At 41.2% G+C, this 24,660-nt stretch overlaps 1 protein-coding gene across 2 annotated transcripts in view; it reads right to left on the bottom strand.

The window, feature by feature from the left end:
* Positions 1-24,409, bottom strand: part of LOC118370953 (low-density lipoprotein receptor class A domain-containing protein 3-like) — a 146,471-nt gene extending 122,062 nt beyond the window's left edge. The window contains exon 1 of one of the 2 annotated variants that reach the window (XM_052474841.1): positions 24,078-24,409. In XM_052474841.1, coding sequence (XP_052330801.1) covers positions 24,078-24,129 — 52 coding nt within the window. In that variant the 5' untranslated portion in view covers positions 24,130-24,409. The remainder of the gene's footprint in view (positions 1-24,077) is intronic. The other variant, XM_052474840.1, reaches the window with a different exon arrangement.
* Positions 24,410-24,660: the final 251 nt, after the last annotated feature.

Raw genomic sequence — 24,660 nt, 5'->3', positions numbered from 1 at the left:
TTCGTGGGTGATTGTTCCTGTCTCTGTGTAGTTTCACCAGATAGGCTGTAATAGGTTTCACGTTCCGTTTGTTGTTTTTGTATATGTATAAGTTATTTCATGTATCGCGATCTCTTTATTAAAGACATGAGTAACCACTACGCTGCATTTCGGTCCGACTCTTTTGACAAACGAAGAACGACGTTACAAAAGACAGATTATTTCACTGTATCACAATTCCAGTGGATCAGAAGTTTACATACACTAAGTTGACTGTGCCTTTAAACAGCTTGGAAAATTCCAGAAAATGTTGTCATGGCTTTAGAAGCTTCTGATAGGCTAATTGACATCATTTTAGTCAATTGGCGGTGTACCTGTGGTTGTATTTCAAGGCTTACCTTCAAACTCAGTGCCTCTTTGCTTGACATCATGAGAATATCAAAATAAATCATCCAAGACCTCAGAAAGAAATTGTAGACCTCCACAAGCCTGGTTCATCCTTGGGAGCAATTTCCAAATGCCTGAAGGTATCACGTTCATCTGTACAACTAATAGTACGCAAGTATAAACACCATGGGACCACGCAGCCATCATACTGCTCAGGAAGAAGACGTGTTCTGTCTCCTAGAGATGAAAGTACTTTGGTGAGAAAAGTGCAAATCAATCCAAGAACAACAGCAAAGGACCTATATCGACAAAACCTGACAAGCCGCTCAGCAAGGAAGAAGCCACAGCTCCAAAACCGGCATAAAAAAAGCTAGACTACGGTTTGCAACTGCACATCGGGACAAAGTACATACTTTTGGAGAAATGTCCTCTGGTCTGATGAAACAAAAATAGAACTGTTTGGCCATAATGACCATCGTTATATTTGGAGGAAAAAGTGGGAGGCTTGCAAGCCGAAGACACCATCCCAACCGTGAAGCACGGGGTGGCAGCATCATGTTGTGGGGGTGCTTTGCTGCAGGAGGTAGTGGCACACTTCACAAAATAGATGGCATCATGAGGCTGGAAAATTTTGTGGATATATGGAAGCGACATCTCAAGACATCAGTCAGGAAGTTAAAGCTTGGTTGCAAATGGGTCTTCCAAATGGACAATGACCTCAAGCATACTTCCAAAGTTGAGGCAAAATGGCTTAAGGACAACAAAGTCAAGGTATTGAAGTGGCCATCACAAAGCCCTGACCTCAATCCAATAGAACATTTGTGGGCAGAACTGAAAAAGTGTGTGCGAGCAAGGAGGCCTACAAACCTGACTCAGTTACACCAGCTCTGTCAGGAGGAATAGGCCAAAATTCACCCAACTTATTGTGGGAAGCTTGTAGAAGGCTACCCAAAAGGTTTTGCCCAAGTTAAACCATTTAAAGGCAATGCTACCAAATACTAATTGAGTGTATGTAAACTTCTGACACACTGGGAATGTGATGAAAGAAAAAAAGATGAAAGAAATAATTCTCTATTATTCTGACATTCCACATTCTTTAAATAAAGTGGTGATCCTAACTGATCTAAAACAGGGAAATTTTGCTATGATTAAATGTCAGGAATTGTGAAAAACTGAGTTTAAATGTATTTGGCCAAGCTGTATGTAAACTTCCGACTTTAACTGTAGAATAGGGATAAAGTGACTATGCATAGGTAATAAACAGAGTAGCAGTAAATGTATGCAATAAATCCAACTGATTGGATTAATTATTCAATGTAGATGAAAAAATCATAGATATTAAAAACAATCCTAAATAAAAATCTACCTGCAGCAGAGCATGCTGGGAAATATGCTGGGAAATATCCACGGAGTAAAACAATAACTCTGGTTACAACACAAACACTGTGGGTTCTTTTACACCACTGTAACTCCTGAATCAACACTAGAAATGCTACACTGAAAAATCAACACTGGCCAACTTTCTGTCTACTAAAGGCCTGTCTGTTTACAGAGGTCACTCAAGGGGAGATCATTTAATCATTATCCTTGGCTGCTCCTTCAAGAGTCACCAGCTCCTGACCCGTATCGGACATGTTGCAAGATAAACATAATTTCACAAAACATGGGATGTTCCCTAGCTTTAGTTGTATTGGCTTTCTTGACACTTTAGCTAGTTACTTCACTACTAAGTTCAGACTTTACACTGAGGGGTGTGGATATTTATTTGGCATGTCTATAGCGTTCTTCACACAGTCAAGAGTCCAGGGATGTTAATATTACAGTGTGATCACGCTCTCTCATTTTACTTAGCTTGTCATACCTGAAATGTTGATCAAAAGTGGTACAATGACAAGCACTTCTGAATATCATTAATACACCTTCTTAACATCAGCCTCGGAATTAAATTAAAGCGTCAATCTCGTAAATGGACATCAAAAAGCTGGGGGGGGACAACCTCCGAGAGTATTGACACTAAGCTCCAAAGTCAGTCAGAAAAATACATGCAATCCTTCATTAGGCCTACGTATCTGGTGTCATTAGCTGAGCTGGAGGAGGGCTTGTGTGTCTGATAGTCTGACACATTGTCCGGGGCAGAAGAAATTAGTCACAACTCCAGTCTGTAGCTTCTCATTAGACCAGGGCTGCACAGAGACTAACTCAATAACCATCTGCAACATCACTTCCTCTCCTCTCCTGTAGACTAAAACAGCCCAACTCCAGCCTGACCTCTACTAAGACAACCCCTGTACCTCTACCTACAGCTGGGTGATATTGACAAAAATACATAGTGATAAATTGCCTGCATTTTTAAAAATGTATTTGACCTTTATTTAACTAGGCAAGTCAGTTAAAGAACAAATTCTTATTTTTAATGATGGCCTGGGAACAGTGGATTAACTGCCTTGTTCAGGGGCAGAACGACAGATTTGTACCTTGTCAGCTCGGGGATTCAAACTTGCAACCTTTCGGTTACTGGCCCAACACTCTAACCACTACGCTACCCTGCCGCCCCCAATTGATGTGATAATGACAAAGAGAACAATATGTTTATAACATCAATGTGCACGACAGGTTTGTTTTATTATCCTATAAACTAGAGGTCGATCGGTTATGATTTTTCAACGCCGATACTGATTATTGGAGGACCAAAAAGAGCTGAAACCGATGAATTGGCCGATTAAACAGGTATCTGTCACGCCCTGGTCTAAGTATTTTGTGTTTTTCTTCATGTATTGGGTCAGGCCAGGGTGTGGCATGGAGTTTTTGTATTGTGGTGTGTTTTGTCTTGGGGTTTTGGTGTGTATGTATTCAGGATTGTAGCTAGTGGGGTTATCTAGCAAAGTCTATGGCTGTCTGGAGTGGTTCTCAATCAGGGGCAGGTGCTTATCGTTGTCTCTGATTGGGAACCATATTTAGGCAGCCATATTCTTTGAGTTTGTCGTGGGTGATTGTACTGAGTGTTTTGATGTCCTTATTCTGTGTTAGTTTGCACCAGTTTAGGCTGTTTCGGTTTTCATTACGTTTATTGTTTTGTGGAGTTTGTGTTTTGGATTCGTGTTACGTTGTGTGATTAAACATGGATTGCAATATACACGCTGCAGTTTGGTCCGACTCTCCTTCACCTTATGAAAACCGTGACAGTATCAGCTATTTATATTTGAAATAATGACAATTACAACAATACTGACTGAACACTTTTATTTTAACTTATTACAATACATAAAATCAATTTAGTCTCAAGTAAATAATGAAACATGCTCCATTTGGTTTAAATAATGCAAAAACACAGTGTTGGAGAAGAAAGTAAAAGTGCAATATGTGCCATGTAAAAAAGCTAACGTTTAAGTTCCATGCTCAGAACATATGAAAGCTGGTGGTTCAATATTCCCAGTTCTTCAATATTCCCAGTTATGAAATATTAGGTTGCAGTTATTATAGGAATTATGACGCGTTGACATTCTCTCTATACCATTTGTATTTCATATAACTTTGACTATTGGATGTTCTAATAGGCACTTCAGTATTGCCAACCTAATCTCAGGAGTTGATAAGTCATAAACAGTGCTGTGATCAAGCATTGCTAAGAGCTGCTGGCAAATGCAGTAAAGTTTGAATGAATGCATATGAGCCTGCTGCTGCAGACCACCGCTCAGTCAGACTGCTCTATCAAATATCAAATTATAGACTTAATTTTAATATAATAAACACAGAAATACGACCACTTGGTCATTAATATGGTCAAATTTGGAAACTATCATTTCGAAAACATAACATTTATTCTTTCAGTGAAAGTATTGTTCCGTATTTTATCAGCCGGGTGGCAACCTAAGTGTAAATGTTGCTGTTACATTGCAGAACCTTCAATGTTATGTCATAATTATGTAAAATTCTGGCAAATTAGTTTGCATTGAGCCAGGCGGCCCAAACTGCTGCATATACCCTGACTCTGTGTGCAATGAATGCAAGAGAAGTGACACAATTTCCCTTGTTAATAGTGCCTGCTAACATGAATTTATTAACTAAATATGCAGGTTTAAAAAAATATACTTCTGTGTATTGATTTTCAGAAAGGCAAAATATGTTTATGCTTAGGTACATTCGTGCAATGATTGTGCTTTTTTCGCGAAAATGCCTTTGTTAAATCATCACCTGTTTGGTGAAGTAGGCCGTTCGATTCGATGATAAATTAACAGGCACCGCATTGATTACATGCAACGCAGGACAAGCTAGTTAGTAATATCATCAACTATGTGTAGTTTATGTGAAGATTTATTGGTTTATATAAGATGAGTTTAATGCTAGCTAGCATAACAGGTGGTCAGCCTGCCACGCAGTTTCCTTGAGGTGAAATCAGGCCTAATTAATAGGCCATGCCGATGAATCCGTCGACCTCTACTGTAAACTACTACTACTAATTTGATGGTTGTAACCATCAATCGTCACATTGACAATAATCCATATTAGCAAACGTATTTCATTTCAAACTTCAAATGTACCTCTTACTGAACAAAAATATAAAACATAACATGTAAAGTGTTGGTCCCATGTTTCATGAGCTGAAATAAAAGTTCCCAGAAATGTTTCATATGCACAATAAGCTTGTTTCTTTCAAATTGTGTGCAGAAATTTGTTTACATCCCTGTTAATGAGCATTTCTACTTTGCCAAGATAATCCATCCATCTGACAGGTGTGGCATATCAAGAAGCTGATTAAACAGCATGATCCACTAAAATGTGAAGTTGTCACACAACGCTACAGATGCATCAAGTTGAGGGAGCGCACAATTGGCAGAATTCTTACATACAAAAAAAAGGACTTTAGCTGGCTCGGTGTATATATAAAAATAAACTAACTGAAATATAACATTTGAGGGAATGTCCACTAGAGCTGGTACCAGATCATTTAAATGTTCATTTCTCTACCAAAAGCCGCCTCTAAAGTTGTTTTAGAGAATTTGTCAGTACATCCTCATAACCGCGTGTAACGACGCCAGCCCAAGACCTCTACATCCAGCTTCTTCACCTGTAGGATCGTCCACCTGGACATCTGATGAAACTGAGGAGTATTTGTCTGTAATAAAGCACTTTAGTGAGAAAAAACATGTTCTGAATGGCTGGGCCTGGCTCCCCAATGGATGGGCAAGTGAGGACATAGGCCCACCCACTTGGGAGCCATGCCCACTCACTGGGGAGCCAGGCCCAGCCTGGCTGTGACCCTGCCCAGACATATGAAATCCATAGATTAGGGCCTAATGAAGTTGATCTTTTATGAACTATAACCGAGTAAAATAATTGAAATCGTTGATATCTTTGTTCAGTATAGTATAGGCTATTTTTCATAATGATCGATATCAGCAAAATGCCTGCGATAAGTGATCGGTATGGTCGGTGTAGATACTTTTAGGTTTATCTTCCCAGCTCTACCTCCCCCCAACAGATACATACTGTACACACGTGATTTAAAATATATATATTTTTGTACCTTTATTTATACATAAGTGGGTGCACACAACCCATTAAATCACCGGGGACAAACTTCCTGTCAGAGGAAGGCCCAAAGAAGTCACCAAAGTCATAGACTGTTCTCTCTGCTACCGCACGGCAAGTGGTACTGGAGCGCCAAGTCTAGGACGAAAAGGCTCCTTATCAGCTTCTACCCCCAAGCCATAAGGCTGCTGAACAATTAATTAGATGGACATCCTGACTATTTACCTTGACCCCCCGATTGGTTTTACACTGCTGCTAGTCACAGTTTATTTAGTTATTTCTTAACTCTATTTCTTGAACTGCATTGTTGGTTAAGGGCTTGTAAGTAAGCATTTCACAGTAAGGTCTACCTGTTGTATTCAGCGCATGTGACAAATAACATTTTATTTGATATGATTTAGCGACCTGGTCGTGGGGAGAGATGCCAAGCCACGGTTGACAGAGAAGCAGCATTAAAGCAATTAACATGGGCTTTGCATTTGATTTGGGCTGGCAAGGGGGAGATGTAAACAGCAGGCAGCATCAGCCGATTAGTTCTGGTGAAGATGAGCGCATCGTCTCCACTGTCCCCCTCCAGGAGAGGATTACCCATTACACACACACACACACACACACACACACACACACACACACACACACACACACACACACACACACACACACACACACACACACACACGCAAGCAGTTTGACTTTGTGTTAAGAGAGAGATTGAGAATGTGTGTGTGTGTGTGTGTGTGTCTCCTAGGGGTTTAAAGACAGGTTTCTGCCACAACAGGAGTGAAACAATGTGCTCCTCCTCTCTCCTGAATTCACCTCTCTAAAATCATTCAGACAGGCAAATGTTATTGCCTTCCTTTTTTACATGACATATTTCATCAACCATTATACACCAGGGAGAACGCCCAGGCTCCGGTACGATGCTCTGAGCTGATCTCCGCTTAACGAGTGGTATTTTCAGGTAGGCAATAATGGGAAATTCAATATCAATATCATGGGGTCTTAAGTCAAAGCTTTGAAATTAATTGTGACAAAGAGGTAATTATTTATAGTCTGCCAAATTGAGATTGATCTTATTTGTTCATTGATGCACTTGCCTGGGAGAGTAACATCAAGTGCGTAATTGGCTTTTCTGTTGAAAGATTCTCATCTGTGATTGGAGTTTCACCCGAGAGGTTAGTGTCTGTGTGAGTGAGCACGTAATAAAAGGTGGAGAGAATTCCACTGGTAGTCTCAGCTGAATGCCAATGTGATGTGAGAGAAGAGGAAGATCATACCTAGGTATTAAAACAAAAACATTTTATCCTCTCCTCTGCTCCTGATTCCATGTGCTGCTGTTGCAGGGAGTTATGACGGTTATTTTATTCCATTTCATGACGGTCTTCATCCATAACTGGCAGGTACACAGTTATACGGTAATTGTGCAAGCCCTAATCACACCTCTCCATCCCATAGGAGGAAGGAGAGGTATTAGAAGTCTTGATGCGTCAGCTGGCCACTTCACTCAGAAAGAAGTCAATCCACCAGTCATTCCGTCCGTCCGTCTGTCTATCAGTCACCAATTTGGTATGTTACTCTTGCATTTATGTTGCTTTATCTCTATGAAAAGCCAGAGATAAGGCATATTCAATGTTTTGTATTAGCACTGAGCCTGAGAGTTTGTCTTGCTCAGTGTTCGATTACATTTGAACTTTGCCCTTCTGCATTTTTTTTCAGTCATCCCTCCGCAAGTCTGCATACTTTAAAATAAATACTGATGTGAATGAGCAAGTCTGCAAATGTTCACAATTTCACACTCTCGACATCTCAATATATATATATATATATGGTGAGGTCACACTCACCACTGAAGAAAGTATTTTCTCAAACAAGTGTTATATATATAAAAGGGGGAGACACCCTGGACCCAAACTGTTACAGACCTATATCCATTCTGCCTAAGGTCTTCGAAAGCCAAGTCAACAAACAGGTCACTGACCATCTCGAATCCCACCGTACCTTCCCACCGTACCTTCTATGCAATCTGGTTTCCGAGCCGGTCACGGGTGCACCTCAGCCACACTCAAGGTACTAAACGACATCATAACCGCCATCGATAAAAGACAGTACTGTGCAGCCGTCTTCATCGACCTTGCCAAGGCTTTCGACTCTGTCAATCACCAGATTCTTATCGGCAGACTCAGTAGCCTCGGTTTTTCGGGTGACTGCCTTGCTTGGTTCACCAATTACTTTACAGACAGAGTTCAGTGTGTCAAATCGGAGGGCATGCTGTCCGGTCCTCTGGCAGTCTCTATGGGGGTGCCACAGGGTTCAATTCTCGGGTCGACTCTTTTCTCTGTATATATCAATGATGTTGCTCTTGCTGCGGGCGATTCCCTGATCCACCTCTACGCAGACGACACCATTCTATATACTTTCGGCCCGTCATTGGACACTGTGCTATCTAACCTCCAAACGAGCTTCAATGCCATACAACACTCCTTCCGTGGCCTCCAACTGCTCTTAAACGCTAGTAAAACCAAATGCATGCTTTTCAACCGATCGCTGCCTGCACCCGCATGCCCGACTAGCATCACCACACTGGATGGTTCCGACCTTGAATATGTGGACACCTATAAGTACCTAGGTGTCTAGCTAGACTGCAAACTCTCCTTCCAGACCCATATCAAACATCTCCAATCGAAAATCAAATCAAGAGTCGGCTTTCTATTCCGCAACAAAGCCTCCTTCACTCACACTGCCAAGCTTACCCTAGTAAAACTGACTATCCTACCGATCCTCGACTTCGGCGATGTCATCTACAAAATCGCTTCCAACACTCTACTTAGCAAACTGGATGCAGTTTATCACAGTGCCATCCGTTTTGTCACTAAAGCACCTTATACCACCCACCACTGCGACTTGTATGCTCTAGTCGGCTGGCCCTCGCTACATATTCGTCGCCAGACCCACTGGCTCCAGGTCATCTACAAGGCCATGCTAGGTAAAGCTCCGCCTTATCTCAGTTCACTGGTCACGATGGCAACACCCATCCGTTGCACGCGCTCCAGCAGGTGTATCTCACTGATCATCCCTAAAGCCAACACCTCATTCGGCCGCCTTCGTTCCAGTACTCTGCTGCCTGTGACTGGAACGAATTGCAAAATCGCTGAAGTTGGAGACTTTTATCTCCCTCACCAACTTTAAACATCAGCAATCTGAGCAGCTAACCGATCGCTGCAGCTGTACATAATCTATTGGTAAATAGCCCACCCATTTTCACCTACCTCATCCCCACAGTTTTTATTTATTTACTTTTCTGCTCTTTTGCACACCAATATCTCCACCTGTACATGATCATCTGATCATTTATCACTCCAGTGTTAATGTGCAATATTGTAATTATTCCCCTTCCTCCTCATGCCTTTTGCACACGTTGTATATAGACTCCCCTTTTTTTCTACTGTGTTATTGACTTGTTAATTGTTTACTCCATGTGTAACTCTATGTTGTTGTCTGTTCACACTGCTATGCTTTATCTTGGCCAGGTCGCAGTTGCAAATGAGAACTTGTTCTCAACTAGCCTACCTGGTTAAATAAAGGTGAAATATATATATTTTTTTAAATATAATTTAAAAAAAAAAATATATATATATGCTATCCAGAGATAAATTCACGAATATATATATAGACCAGGTTTCACTTCAGGTGAAGGCCCTGTGGACCGTTTTCACTTAAGTTCTACGTGTAATTCTATGAGGAATACCAAAGAGCTTGCTGTGGCAGCAGACACACCTAATAGAACAATGAACATTTGATTCAGACAATTTACATCAGGGCTCCAACCCTGTTCCTGGAGGGCTAACATCCTGTAGGTTTTCGCACCAACCCTAATCGAGCACACCTGATTCTAAAAATTAACTGGTTGATAAGCTGAATCAAGCTAGATTGAAATCCTACAGGAGGGTAGCTCACCCGGAACAGTGTTGGAGCCCTGATCTACATATTTTTTAGAAATTATGCAAAACACAAGTCAGCTAGTAAGCTCTCCAATTAAAAAAAAACGATTTGTGTGTTTGGTTTGTGTGTTTGCAATGTACAGACTTTATGACTACTTTGCCAGTGATTGCATTAGGGCTGACCCCATTTAGGCGAATGGACGATTGTTTGGTCGACTGGCTGTTGGTCGACCAAGATTTCTTTAGTCGAGCAGTGGCAAATATATTTAAAAACAATTATGGCACACTAGGCACCTGTCTGATTCACGCCTGTCTGAGTGGACTAATCCATTGAGGAGGCCGCAGGGATGGCACACTAGACACCTGTCTGATACACGCCTGTCTGAGTGGACTAATCCATTGAGGAGGCCGCAGGGATGGCACACTAGACACCTGTCTGATACACGCCTGTCTGAGTGGACTAATCCATTGAGGAGGCCGCAGGGATGGCACACTAGACACCTGTCTGATACACGCCTGTCTGAGTGGACTAATCCATTGAGGAGGCCGCAGGGATGGCACACTAGACACCTGTCTGATACACGCCTGTCTGAGTGGACTAATCCATTGAGGAGGCCGCAGGGATGGCACGCCAGTATCACCAGTAGTACATTTACCGTTAATGAACATCCTTTATAATCTACAATGTTTGATTACGGTCATTTCTGTTAATGCATTCATTATATAATTATTACAGACTTATTACCGTTGTCATTGTAGGAGAGGACACATTGTTTGCAGAGGGCACAACCTTGGCTACACCTGTGATTTTTTTTTTTTTTTTGGGGGGGGGGGGTTATTTCATTCCATTTACGAGTTGTCAATTCATTCATTGTCTTGTTTGGAGCACTCTTGTCAATAATGATGTAAGGACACGCACCTGATTACGCATATAAGTAGGCCTAGCCTACCTGGCCTGCGTGCAAATGTAGGCCTAGAAATGTGTCCATTTGGGGATCTGAAACTATTTCAGATTTTCTTAACTCACCATCACTGTTGATCTTCTCAAAGTCATTTTTTCTTTGCCTCAAAAAGCAAGTAAACAAAGTCTGTTTTTACATCCATTGAGAATGACAATAGTTCCCTCCACGTAGCCTACTTGAAAAATCTTTCCAGCTCTCTCCCTTTCGATAACCACTCAGCATGAAAGGGGAAACCTGTTATGCTCTGATCCGGTGGAAACGTCATAAAGGCTTACCTGATTATCCCTTGGGCAAATAGCCTACAGCTGTGTCTGTCTGTCCGGAGCTCATTGCCCTGAAGGTCCAGAATATTGTATACAATGTTACAGGTTTGCTAACAGGACAAGTTAATAGTTCATTCAAGTTCCTTGCAGACAGGCCATGTGTAGCCAATATGATGTATAGGACACTTATTTTTATCAGGATATATTCGACTTGAGGGCTGCAAACGTTTTATTTGTTGGCTTTTGCTATAAAAAAAAATTGAAACTTGAATGTGAAACTCCAAATCAGAAATGAGATGTCTACAGTGTGAAATTGTGAATGTTTGCAGACTTAGCTGTTCTACTTGCTCCAGTTAACATTGCAGAGTTTTTGTTCTACACTGAGCCTGAGAGTTTGTCTTGCTCAGTATCGGACTACATTTGTACTTTGCCCTTCTGCCTTTTTTTGCAGTCATCCCTCCAAAAGGGAATGCTGACTTGCCTATTGAAATAGAAGGTAAAATAAATAAAAAATAAAATAAAAACAACAAGGCCAGCAGCAGGAGGAGGAGGGTCGTGTGGGGAACAGGTTTTTGTTTTTCTGGTTAGGCTATATTGATCTCTGGCTCCATCTTTAGTCTTCATTTTTAATGAAGTATGCTTCCGTGCTTAAAGCATCAGAGAACCTCAGTAGCCTACATATAGTTGATTTATTCAAACAGGGTGGAAAAATAGACGCTTAAAAATGATTGATCAATTGAATAAGAAAGAAGACAACTGTCAGTCAAGCACATTTTTTTTTTGTCAGAGACAGCCATAGATTGCATATTTAGAGCATCATATTAGATAATGTCATGACTGTCCAAAGCTATTGTTTGGAGTTCAGCTCTCCACTGCAAGCACATGAATATAACTACAAACCATGCACTTTGCCAATACATCCATACCAAGGTTTAGTGTAACCCAAACACTATCATAAAAGTAATGTAGTAGCTCTTATCCAGTGACCTACACTCAGTCAGCACATAAATACACAATCAATGGTATATAGCAGATAGTACACAGCAAATAACACCCTGTGAGCCAGTCTCAGAGGGATGATGGGATTGCTGTCTGTGTCCATGGTGCCATGCTGTGTGACACAACACAGCAAATGACTCCTGATCGCAGGGACAGCAGGGGAGCCAGCTGTCTGGCAGGCAGCAGGAGGACAACACAGGGCCATAATGGCCTTTTCCAACACACAACACGAGAGAACAGAAGAAAACCAACAGAGAGAGGGAAAGAAGAGGTAATGGTGTGTTGTAGGCATCACAAACAATCTGTAGATTTGGTTATCCATGGGAGATACCAAGTTATATCCACCCCTGCCCAGAATGAGGGGAGTGAAATCTCCTACCTCCTCAGGCTTCCTTGTTTCTGTGGCGATGATGAGTTAATGGGTTGCCAGGAGACAGCACTGCAGTGACATGAAACACTGCCATGTACTCACTCTACATGGCACTGTCATTTTATTCTAAAAGACGGCATTCGGATAAATACGTTTTTCTTAAAGTAACACTTCTCTGCTGCTACTCCTTGGCTTAGGCGTACAGCTAGGTGTGTGCATGTTTGTATGTGTGTGTTCATGTGTGCCAGTGTGTAGAGTCAATTAAAGCCAAACAGACAAGAGTCTCCTTTAAAAAACTTCCAAAACAAAACAGATTTGTCGCCGGGACCTAACTCCCAGATTAAAGCCTATATCTCATGTTAAGGTTTGAAAGTTTAAACTTGTGAGAGGCCATTTGAATGAAGACCAGAAGTGACTGGATCAGTGTTATAAACTCCAAGTGTAACGGCATTCCTCCTCCTCTTCTGAGGAGGTGTAGCGAGAAGGATCGCAGGACCAATGCGCAGCGTGGTAAGTGTCCATTATGTTTAATACGAAAAACAACAGAACACTAGAACAAAACAAAATAACGTGCATCAACGAAAACCGAAACAGTACCGTGTGGCAACAAACACTCACACGGAAATAAACACCCACAACTCAGAAGTGAAACCCAGGCTACCTATGTATGATTCTCAATCAGAGACAACTAACGACACCTGCCTCTGATTGAGAACCATACTAGGCCGAAACAGAAATCAAACATAGAAAAACAAACAGACTGCCCACCCCAACTCACGCCCTGACCATACTAAATAAAGACAAATCAAAGGAAATAAAGGTCAGAACGTGACACCAAGGGGAAGAGCATACAGCACATTCTAGGCCAAACCATGGTGAGCAGTACAGTTAACAAGTCATATGTTGTCATATGAATATACCTTATTCAAATATCTCACCAGGATTACAAACTTTGGCCCACCAAAGGTAGCAGTACAGGGTCTTTGAACTTCACAAACTATGTCAGAGAAGATTCTTAGCTATCGATGTATAAAACCATCCAACCAGTCAAAGGTTGGCTCCAGGGAAGTAGATATGATCGATAGACGACAATGATGAGACTGAGCCTTTCATGGAATAGCAAAGCACTTTGGATCGATCAGCAATCAATTTCTAATGAGTTCTCTGGACAATCTTTTTTTCAAACCTCTTCTTTTGTTTCCCCTTCGATCCATACATCTCTAGATAGATCAGCTCCATGAAGCAGCATGATTAATAGATCACTGAGCAGAGCTCAGGTTGGATGGAAAGAGATGCTTCATCAGGTAGAGATGGACAGAATCCCATCCAAATGAAATGAAAATAATACAGAAAGAATAACAAACAAGTGGTCTAATTAATCCCATTACACGTAGTATTTTATTCAGAAATTCAATGATTGCCGATAGAGGATTTGTCTGCACTTTTGAAAGCACAGTGTGGGAAATTATCATATCTGCTTCAACTACTGAATTCTGTCTGTAATAGTCTGGCCCATGTCTGTAAAACACAGCATGTCAAAACACATGGCCCATGTCTGTAAAACACAGCATGTCAAAACACATGGCCCATGTCTGTAAAACACAGCATGTCAAAACACATGGCCCATGTCTGTAAAACACAGCATGTCAAAACACATGGCCCATGTCTGTAAAACACAGCATGTCAAAACACATGGCCCATGTCTGTAAAACACAGCATGTCAAAACACATGGCCCATGTCAAAACACAGCACTGGTATTGAGTTGAAAGTATGGTGCTGTGCTGGGGAGGTCTGAAATGTGACTTCAGTTATGTGGCTTTGTTTAACAACTCTGGGAAATGGCACCAACTCTATCACACACAAGGCAGGCTTAATGTTTTTTTTTTTTTTTTTTTACCCCGTTTTCTCCCCAATTTCGTGGTATCCAATTGCGTAGTAGCTACTATCTTGTCTCATCGCTACAACTCCCGTACGGTCTCGGGAGAGAGGAAGGTTGAAAGTCATGCATTCTCCGATACACAACCCAACCAAGCCGCACAGCTTCTTAAAAAAGCGCACATCCAACCCAGAAGCCAGCCGCACCAATGTGTCAGAGGAAACACCGTGCAACCTTGGTTAGGAGTCGCTGGTGCGCGATGAGACAAGTTGTCCCCCCACGGACCTCCCGGTTACGACAGAGCCTGGGCGCGAACCCAGAGTCTCTGGTGGCACAGCTGGCGCTGCAGTACATTGCCCTTAACCACTGCGCCACCCGGAAGGCCCAAGGCAGGCCTAATTGAAGGGACACAGTAGGACAATGTTACGGATACAGGTATCCTGTGTGTGTATTTCGTTTCTCTCCTTCGCCCCTCATCACAGGTGGCAATCAACATTCCCCAATTAGTCACCAATTAGAAGACACCTCCTCCTGTTTCCATTACCCTATCACATCCCCTTTCCCTTGGTTTAAAAACCCAGTCAGTTGTTTTCTCCGGAGCTCGATCTCTGTGTGTCTCAATCTCTCGCTATATCTCTCTCTTGCTGGATTGAGCGCTCTTTTGGTTTTTGTTCATACATGTCACATTTGTCTGGAATTATGTGAGTATTGTTTTGTTATGGTGTTTGATGGTGGGAAAAGGGGTGCCAAGTCGCCCATGGGCATACACTACCCGAAGGTAAACTTTGTCTAAGAACACTAGTTAGAACTGGGCAGACCACCCGCTGTATTTTTGGTTAGTTAGTTAGCTGTATTGAAGTAGGCTAGTCTAGCTTAGGGGTGTTTTTGGATATTTGTTTCTTTCCTTGGGTCCAGCTCAGCCCCTTTTCCCGCCCCCCTTTACCATGTGTTTAAAAATAAACCGTGAGTGTTTGACGGTAATTTAGTTGTCTGTGGTTTTTCGTTCTCACTGTTACTTTTTCACTATTATACATGGCATGAGTTATGTTACGGGTCTCGTTACCATCCCCCCTAGACTGCCGGGCCATCAGGGATTCATAACAGACAATGATTGGGAGCATATCAGCTGAAGTGAAAACACACACACATGGTATGCACATACTGCACAGACACACATACACACACACACACACACACACACACACACACACACACACACACACACACACGGTATGCACATACTGCACAGACACACATACAGTCACAGATATTTGTGTGTGGACACACACACACACACTAAACACCCTTCCCTGACAATAGAACAACCCAGAAGCACAATATCAACCAAAGGTAAACCATATACAACATGGTTCTGCTCCTCGACTCACCAGGTAAGAAATGATTACGGCATCCGATGGTGGTTATGAATAAAAAAAATCCAACCACCGGTGTCTTGAAGTGTGAAGTACTACTGAGACTGTAATGGAACACATTAATCTTGATTATGGCGATATCGGGCATGCTTACGTCTGTCCGTTTCCTCACACTGCCATTGCCGTTATTTTTAGCGCGCTGCTTCACAGTAAATACAATAACAAATCTGAGGACGGCAGATATGGGAGATAGTCATTGAATAAATCATATTCTTGTTTGGAGCCCAGGAAGAGTAGCTGTCTGATAGAAAGAAGTGTGTTTCTGTGCAGTATCAGGCCATGAGGACTCTGCAAGCAATACGGTTTGACATACAATCGTGGCCAAAAGTTTTCACAGTCTGCTGCTTCAGTTTATGATGGCAATTTGCATATACTCCAGAATGTTATGAAGAGTGATCAGATGAATTGCAATTAATTGTAACATCCCTCTTTGCCATACAAATAACTGAATCCCTAAAAAACATTTCCACTGCACTTCAGACCTTCCACAAAAGGACCAGCTGACATGTCACTGACTCTCTCGTTAACACAGGTGTGAGTGTTGGCAGGGACAAGGCTGGAGATCACACTGCCATGCTGATTGAGTAACTGACTGGAAGCTTCAAAAGGAGGGTGGTACTTGGAATCATTGTTCTTCTTCTGTCAAACATGGTTACCTGCAAGAAAACACGTGCTGTCATCATTGCTTTGCACAAAAAGGGCTTCACAGGCAAGGATATTGCTGCCAGTAACATTGCACCTAAATCAACCATTTATCGGATCTTCAAGGAGAGCAGTTCAATTGTTGTGAAGAAGGCTTCAGGGCGACCAAGAAAGTCCAGCAAGCGCCAGGACCATCTCCTAAAGTTGATTCAGCTTCGGGATTGGGGCACCACCAGTCCCGAGCTTGCTCAGGAATGGCAACAGGCAGGTGTGAGTGCATCTGCACACACAGTGAGGCAAAGACTTTGGGGCATCCGGAAAAAAGCTTGTCCAGAGAAGACCAGGTGAGTTCTACCATCAGTCCTGTGTCATGCCAACAGTAAAGCATCCTGAGACCATTCATGTGTGGGGTTGCTTCTCAGTCAAGGGAGTGGGCTCACTCACAATTTTGCCTAGGACCACAGGATTGGTACCAACACATCCTCCGAGAGCAACTTCTCCCAACCATCCAGGAACAGTTTGGTGACAAACAATGCCTTTTCCAGCATGATGGAGCACCTTGCCATAAGGCAAAAGTGATAACTAAGTGGCTCAGGGAACAAAACATCGATATTTTGGGTCCATGGCCAGGAAACTCCACAGGCCTAAATCCCATTGAGAACTTGAGGTCAATCCCCAAGAGGTGGGCGGGCAAACAAAAACCCACAAATTATGACAAACTCCAGACATTGATTATGCAAGAATGGGCTGCCATCAGTCAGGATGTGGCCCAGAAGTTCATTGACCGCATGCCAGGGCAGATTGCAGAGGTCTTGAAAAAGAAGGGTCAACACTGCAAATATTGACTGTTTGCATCAACTTCATGTAATTATCAAATGCCTTTGACACTTATGAAATGCTTGTAATTATAATTCAGTATTCCATAGTAACATTTTACAAATATCTCAAGACACTGAAGCAGCAAACTTTGGAAATGAATATGTGTCATTCTCAACTTTTGGCCATGACTGTACAGTGAGGTCCAAAAGTATTTGGACAGTGACACTTTTTGTTTTGGCTCTATATTGAAATGGTACAATGACTATGAGGTTAAAGTGCAGACTGTCAGCTTTAATTTGAAAGTATTTTCATCCATATCGGGTGAAACATTTAGAACAGCATTTCCCAAACTTGGTCGTCGGGATCCCACGGGGTGCACATTTGTTTTTGCCCTAACACTACAAAGCTGATTCAAATTATCAAAGCTTGATGATTAGTTGATTATGTGAATCAGCTGTGTTGTGCTAGAGCATAAACCAAAATGTGCTCCCCTTGGAGTCCTGAGGACTGAGTTTAGGAAACCCTGGTTTAGATAGTGCCCATATTTTAAGGAACCAAAAGTATTCTGACAAATTCAGTTATGCCGTATGTGTATTAAAGTAGTCAAAGGTTAAGTATTTGGTCCCATATTCCTAGCAAGCAATAACTATATCAAGCTTGTGACGACAAACTTGTTGGATGCATTTGCAGTTGGTTTTGGTTGTGTTTCAGATTATTGTTCACAAAATACAGTTCCAATTAAGTTTGGACACCTACTTTTTATTTATTCTACATTGTAGAATAAGTGAACACATCAAAATGATTAAATTACACATATGGAATCATGTAGTAACCAAAAAAGTGTTAAACAAATCAAAATATATTTTATATTTGAGATTCTTCAAAGTAGCCACCCTTTGCCTTGATAACAGCTTTGCGCACTCTTGGCATTCTCAAAAAAACAGCTTCATGCATTTCAATTAACAGGTGTGCCTTGTTAAGTTAATTTGCGGAATTTCTTTCCTTAGTGTGTTTGAGCCAATCAGTTGTGCTGTGACAAGGTATGGGTGGCATACAGAAGATAGGGCTATTAGGTAAAATACCAAGTCCATATTATGGCAAGAACAGCTCAAATAAGCAAAGGGACATGACAGCCCATCATTACTTTAAGACAAGAAGGTCAGTCAATCCAGTAAATGTCAAGAATTTTGAACAAATCTTCAGTTATTATTATTATTATTATAAGTGCAGTCACAAAAACCATCAAGCGCTATGATGAAACTGGCTGTCATGAGGACCGCCACAGGAAAAGAAGACCCAGAGTTACCTCTGCTGCAGAGGATAAATTAATTACAGTTACCAGTCTCCAAAATTGCAGCCCAAATAAAAGCTTCACAGAGTTCAAGTAACAGACACATTTCAACATCAACTGTTCAGAGGAGACTGCATGAATCAGGCGTTCATGGTCGAATTGCTGCAAAGAAACCACTAATACAGGACACCAATAAGAAGAGACTTGCGTGGGCCAAGAAATATGAGCAATGGACATTAGACCGGTGGATATCTGACCATTGGTCTGATGAGTCCAAATTTGAGATTTTTGGTTCCAACCGCCGTGTCTTTGTGAGACGCAGAGTAGGTGAATGGATCATCTCTGCATGTGTAGTTTCCACCTTGAAGCATGGAGGTGGTGGTGTGATGGTGCTTTGCTGGTGACACTGTCAGTGATTTATTTCAAATGCAAGGTACACTTAACCAGCATGGCTACCACAGCATTCTGCAGTGATATGCCATCCTATCTGGTTTGCGCTTGTGTGGGACTATCATTTGATTTTCAACAGGACAATGACCCAACACACCTGTGTAAGGGCTATTTGACCATGAAGGAGAGTGATGGAGTGCTGCATCAGATGATCTGGCCTCCACAATCCCCCCACCTCAAACCAATTGAGATGGTTTGAGATGAGTTGGACCGCAAAGTGAAGGAAAAGCAGCCAACAAGTGCTCAGCCTCCTCCGACTTTTGGAAAGGCATTCCAGGTGAAGCTGGTTGAGAGAATGCCCAGATTGTGCAAAGCTGTCTTCAAGGCAAAGGGTGGCTACTTTCAAGAATCTCAAATATAAAATCATTTGATTTCTTTTCATTTGAACACTTTTTTGGTTATTACTTGATTCCATATGTGTTATTTCATAGTTTTGATGTCTTCACTATTATTCAATGTAGAAAATAGTAAAAAATAAAGAAACCCTTGAATGAGTAGGTGTGCTGTGTTCAAACTTTTGACTGGTACTGTAAATTAATGGTAAATGCATTGTGTCATTTTGGAGTCACTTATTGTAAATAAGAATGAAATATGTTTCTGAACACTTCATTTTTTTTTTTCATCATTATTCACAATTCATGAATGATTATTCGTAATCATGGTACCATCCACATTAATGTAGAATTGTTAGGAAACATATTCTATTTTCATTTATACTAAGTGACTCCAAAATAACACAATACATTATTTCCCATTAATTTATGTTGGGAACAAAATAATCAGAAACAACCAAAACAAACTGCAAATGCATCCAACAAGTTTGTAGAGTAACAAGTTTGATGTAGTAGTCATTGTTTGCTAGGAATGTGGTATTAAATACTAAACTTTAGACTACTTTAATACACATCAGTGAATTTATCAAAATAGTTCTGGTTCTCTAAAATGGGGGGGACTATCTATAAGTGCTGTCTTTTCTAAATGGTTCACCCAATATGGATAAATACCCCAAATAAAGTTGACAGTCAGCACTCATAGTCATTGCATCATTACAAATCCAAAGTGCTGAGTACAAAGCCAAAACAACAAAACAAATGTTACTGTCCAAATACTTTACCTCACTATATATGCTACGCTAGCACGATCACTTCATTAGGCATTCATTCTGACAGGTGAGACATGGTCAGGTGGAGCTTTGGTGATTCACATGGTTCTTCAATGAAAAGATGGTGGAACACCACTATTCTATAGTGCTACGTTTTTTTGGCCATTCTCTCACTTCAGGGGCAAGCCTGGAAAAGACCACAAAAAAGACTGTATGCACACACACAGTGATTTATATGGTTCATTATATCGTGAATTCTTTACAACCAAACAGAACAGGGTGCCATTGAACACAGAGTCACGGGAGGAGGAAGACGCATTTAAATGGCCTCTGCAGAGCACAAACAGACAGAACTGGAGTCCATTTTGGAAAGTTATATTTACAATGTATGCACAGGTTTAATTTGCTCGGTTTCACTTTGTTATTAATAATAGCCAGCTGAGTGTGTGTGAGTGAGAGATCAGGTCTGGGTGACCTTGATCGGTCAGACCAAAATGGGTCGGTCGCAGAGTCGAGGCCTGAAGTTTGACAGCCCTCTAAATCTAAAACATATAACTTTAACACATGTAATGCATGTGTCATATGTATGGATTTACCACTGTTTAAGATATTACCAACTAAAGTAATATAGGCCTTCATACTGTACTGCAACACTGAGACTGAGACTGTGTTTTATACCAGAGGTCACAAGTGCCAAACAAATGTGAAATGAGAGTTACTGAGAAAGACATCAAGACAAAAGTGAGTCAGCTGAAAAACCTTCCCCATACCAAAATGTAAAATGAGTAGCAGAAAAGCATTGAGTGGCTGCTGCCATACATTTCAAAAAATGTATCACTAGCCACTTTAAACAATGCCACTTAATATAATGTTTACATACCCTACATTAATCATCTCATGTGTATATACCATACTCTATACCACCTACTGCATCTTGCCATCTTTATGTAATACATGTATCACTAGCCACTTTAAACAATGCCACTTAATATAATGTTCACATTACCCATCTCATATGTATATACCATACTCGATACCATCTACGGCATCTTGCCTATGCCATTCTGTACCAAGATTCATATATATTTATGTACATATTCCTCATCCATTTACACTTGTGTGTGTATAAGGTAGCTGTGGTGAAATTGTTAGGTGAGATTACTTGTTGGTTATTACTGCATTGTCGGAACTAGAAGCACAAGCATTTCGCTACACTCGCATTTACATCTGCATGTGACAAATAACATTTGATTTGATTACTTGTCAGAATTAAATATACATCCCTTTTAGAGCACAAACATGCAGCGAAAACAATATTTATTTAAAAAGCATGTGTCTCACAAACTGACAGGTAATAGGCTACACAGCTAAATGATTTGGGTCTGGGACCCTTGAGCACCAACATGTGAAGTTCATATTGGGTGTCAAATGAAAGCCAAGTCTCTTTTTTTATTAAGGCATAAAAATGTTTTGGTTTTTTAAAATTAGGAATAAGCAAAGGCTTTGATTTCTGGTCATAGAGATAGAAAAGTGGTTTTGGAAAACATCTACCAAAAAAGTCTTAAAAGGTATGAGAAACGTATGAAAACATAAGAATGTTGAAGTAAAGACCCCTGACTAATATCAACACTTATATTTAGTTTCGGATAAATGATTTGCCTACTGTACATTTTTAAAACACAACCTTATGCTTGTAATTCTGTTACCAAAAACCTACATATTTTTAAGATATTTACTTCTAATTTCTCTCCCTCATGAGGGAGAATAATGAATACGTAACAAAGAAAGTTAGATGTACCAATTAGTTCGTATTTTTACCGATATCAAGTTTGTTTATGAATTAAGTGATTAAAACTCGTAATTACCGAAATCATAAAACACAGTTGGGTCACGTGCTACTGCCATCCTTTCCACTGGCATACTGTTATGTTCAGCTCATAACTGTTTTCTTTCTCTTTCTGTCATCTGGTGGTCAAAGCAAGACTATAAAACAATCTGGACAACCTCTCCCTCTCTCTCGCCAGTTAGTCACGGCCGTTACCGTCACCTACGACCTTTTCTTTTACTGTAACAAGGACATCCATGGACGGGCCAAATATGAACCAATCATAAATGTCTGTTTCACAAGTTTGGACAGCACAGTACAGTACAGTAGAGAACAGTAAAGGGCCCGGTTTCCCAAAAGCACCTTAAGACTAAGTTCATCGTTAGAGCCTGTACAGAAAGGTGCAGTAGAGTTCAGTAAAGTACAGTAGAGCACACTGGAGTAGAGAACCATGTGTGCTTTAATGCACTGTACTCTACTGTACTGAACATATGTACTTTACTGTACTGAACTCTGCTGTGCCATACTGTGATGTCCAAACTTGTGAAACATAGACGTCTATGATTGGTTCAGATTTTGTTTGGTCTGGACCAACCAAATGTGGTCGTTTGGGGGCAGAGCTCATTCAAATAATAGCCCGTGTGTAGAATAATACCCAAATATGCTAAACATATAATGCATATTTCTACATTTGTGTACCTGTTCAGGATGCATCACCATGAAGAGAATGATATTCATACCCATAATTATGCATTTCTGTATAGTACAAATCAGGGACAAATTATGTAATTCTGTTAGCGGTTTAAAATCCACTTCACTTCAATAACCAAAATAAAAAACGTGAAACTCAATGTGTCATGTCATAGATGTCTTCTTTCACACATCATTGAATCTTCATTTATGGAAAACGTTGTCGCATTAGAAACTAAGGGCGATTTTACCGTAATATGGTTACGAAACTTTGCATCTGCACAGTTCTTCCAGTAAATGTGTTTTGTGACATTATCTGAGTAAATTGTTCAAAGTAGTACTTGTTCATAGAGTTGTATGGTTTGTTAAACTTTAAAAAGCTATGTTTTTTTTAGCATACATTTTAAAGTGACAAATCTGTTCTCGTTGCGGACAAGTCAACTCAGTACTCTGACGTAGCCTTTAAATCTGAAACATGTTGAGTTTGAATAACAAAAAGGCATCATCTTTTGAACTCCCATTGCCCTCATAAAGTGACTCAATGTGTTTTGCACAGCAAGTCAACCTTCACCTGTCAGTCTTTATTCAAACCGTGTCGAACGGTCTATGCAACTTGGTAACAGGCATCATACTAGAGCCTACACTGGACTTTATTGAATGAAAAACTATCTACTATGTAACTATAAACATAATATTGTTACTACAGTTTTTCCTGTGTAGGCTAGTTGCTCTCAATATAGGGCTCTGGTTACATGTACTTACAATAATTATATAGGCATACATGGTAGGCCACACGTCCATGTAGCCATACTGAAAGCATTTAAAATCGTATCCTGGTAATGTAATTCTGTAATACTTACTGCCTGCTGCACAGTCTGATAGAAGTGTAAATAAAGGCTTCTCTCCATGCCCCCACTCGGCCCTTCAGCTGCCATGGCGGGGCAGGGGCACAGATTGACTTGTCAACGTTGCCCTGTCAACAACCTCAGATCATAACAACCCTGGGTCCTCTGACTCCTCTCCCTCTGATTTACCTCTCACACGTCACATAGCATCCGTACTCACAAACATACAGTATAAGGCAATCTAGCCCTACACATGGCTGCCAAACGTTTAACGGCATAAACTGACATGCAATGCAATGTCCTGGGAAACATAGCCTACGCACCACAAGAAAAGAACGGGAATTTGAGAATGGCCCGCTGCTTTCGGGTTTGGCAAAAGTAAAACAACGGGACGTAGCGGAACTAAATCGACTTCGCAGCCTGTTGGTTGCACATACTTTACCCCAACTCCGCTTGAAGTTAGCGCTGGTTACATTGCAACAGTGTAACATTTTGACAACAACGATATTGTGCACACAAAAGTGGCAAAAAGGATGTATCGTTATTGTTACGTCTGTTGCGAAAGCACGCGTGTTCTTTCCCTTCCAGAGCAGCCACAGCGGCACTGTTAGAAGCGCCTACATATTAAAAAGCTTGAATACGAAAAACTACGTATAAAAAAAACAAAAAAACTTACCAACCGAGCTTGAGCCCGTCCCCGAACTAAGCAAGATGTACCAGATCCACATCTTATGGTCTTTTTTCGGCCTGCCCTTTTTGCACCCCGCCGCGGGCCAACAATCGGGGCAATAGAACACTTATCCGGTTTGCTCCTATCTCCACTTTCGCGTTGTTTTCTCCTTTTTTCTATTCGGGACAAAGTTAGAAAATGGCTTGCGTGAAGAGCCGGATTCTCACAGGGACAGAGATTTCAGAATCAGGGCTGGGGAGGAAGAGGCTGGCGGTGGTAGGGGCTTGAGGGGTGGTGGCAGGGGATTTGGAGTGAGTGGGGATCACTGGGTGGGGATCGGTTCAGCGCCATGTGAGAGGCGGAGACTTGTGGCTGCTACAGAAGACTAAAGGTCGGTTGGGAGTAGGACCATGTATGTGCCTCGAAGGCAGGCACTCACATTAGTTCTTGATCACAGAACATACATTTTGAAAATAGTGACATTCAGCCATTAGTTATTCGTCCTTTATACATACTTTGTTTGTGAGATTAAATCTCTGTAGACTTTAAACTTCTGGTTTGTGAGATTAAATATCTGTAGACTTTAGAC

Source organism: Oncorhynchus keta, chromosome 22, assembly GCF_023373465.1.
Source record: "Oncorhynchus keta strain PuntledgeMale-10-30-2019 chromosome 22, Oket_V2, whole genome shotgun sequence".
NCBI lineage: Eukaryota > Metazoa > Chordata > Actinopteri > Salmoniformes > Salmonidae > Oncorhynchus > Oncorhynchus keta.
This window is presented reverse-complemented; position numbering and strand designations above follow the sequence as displayed.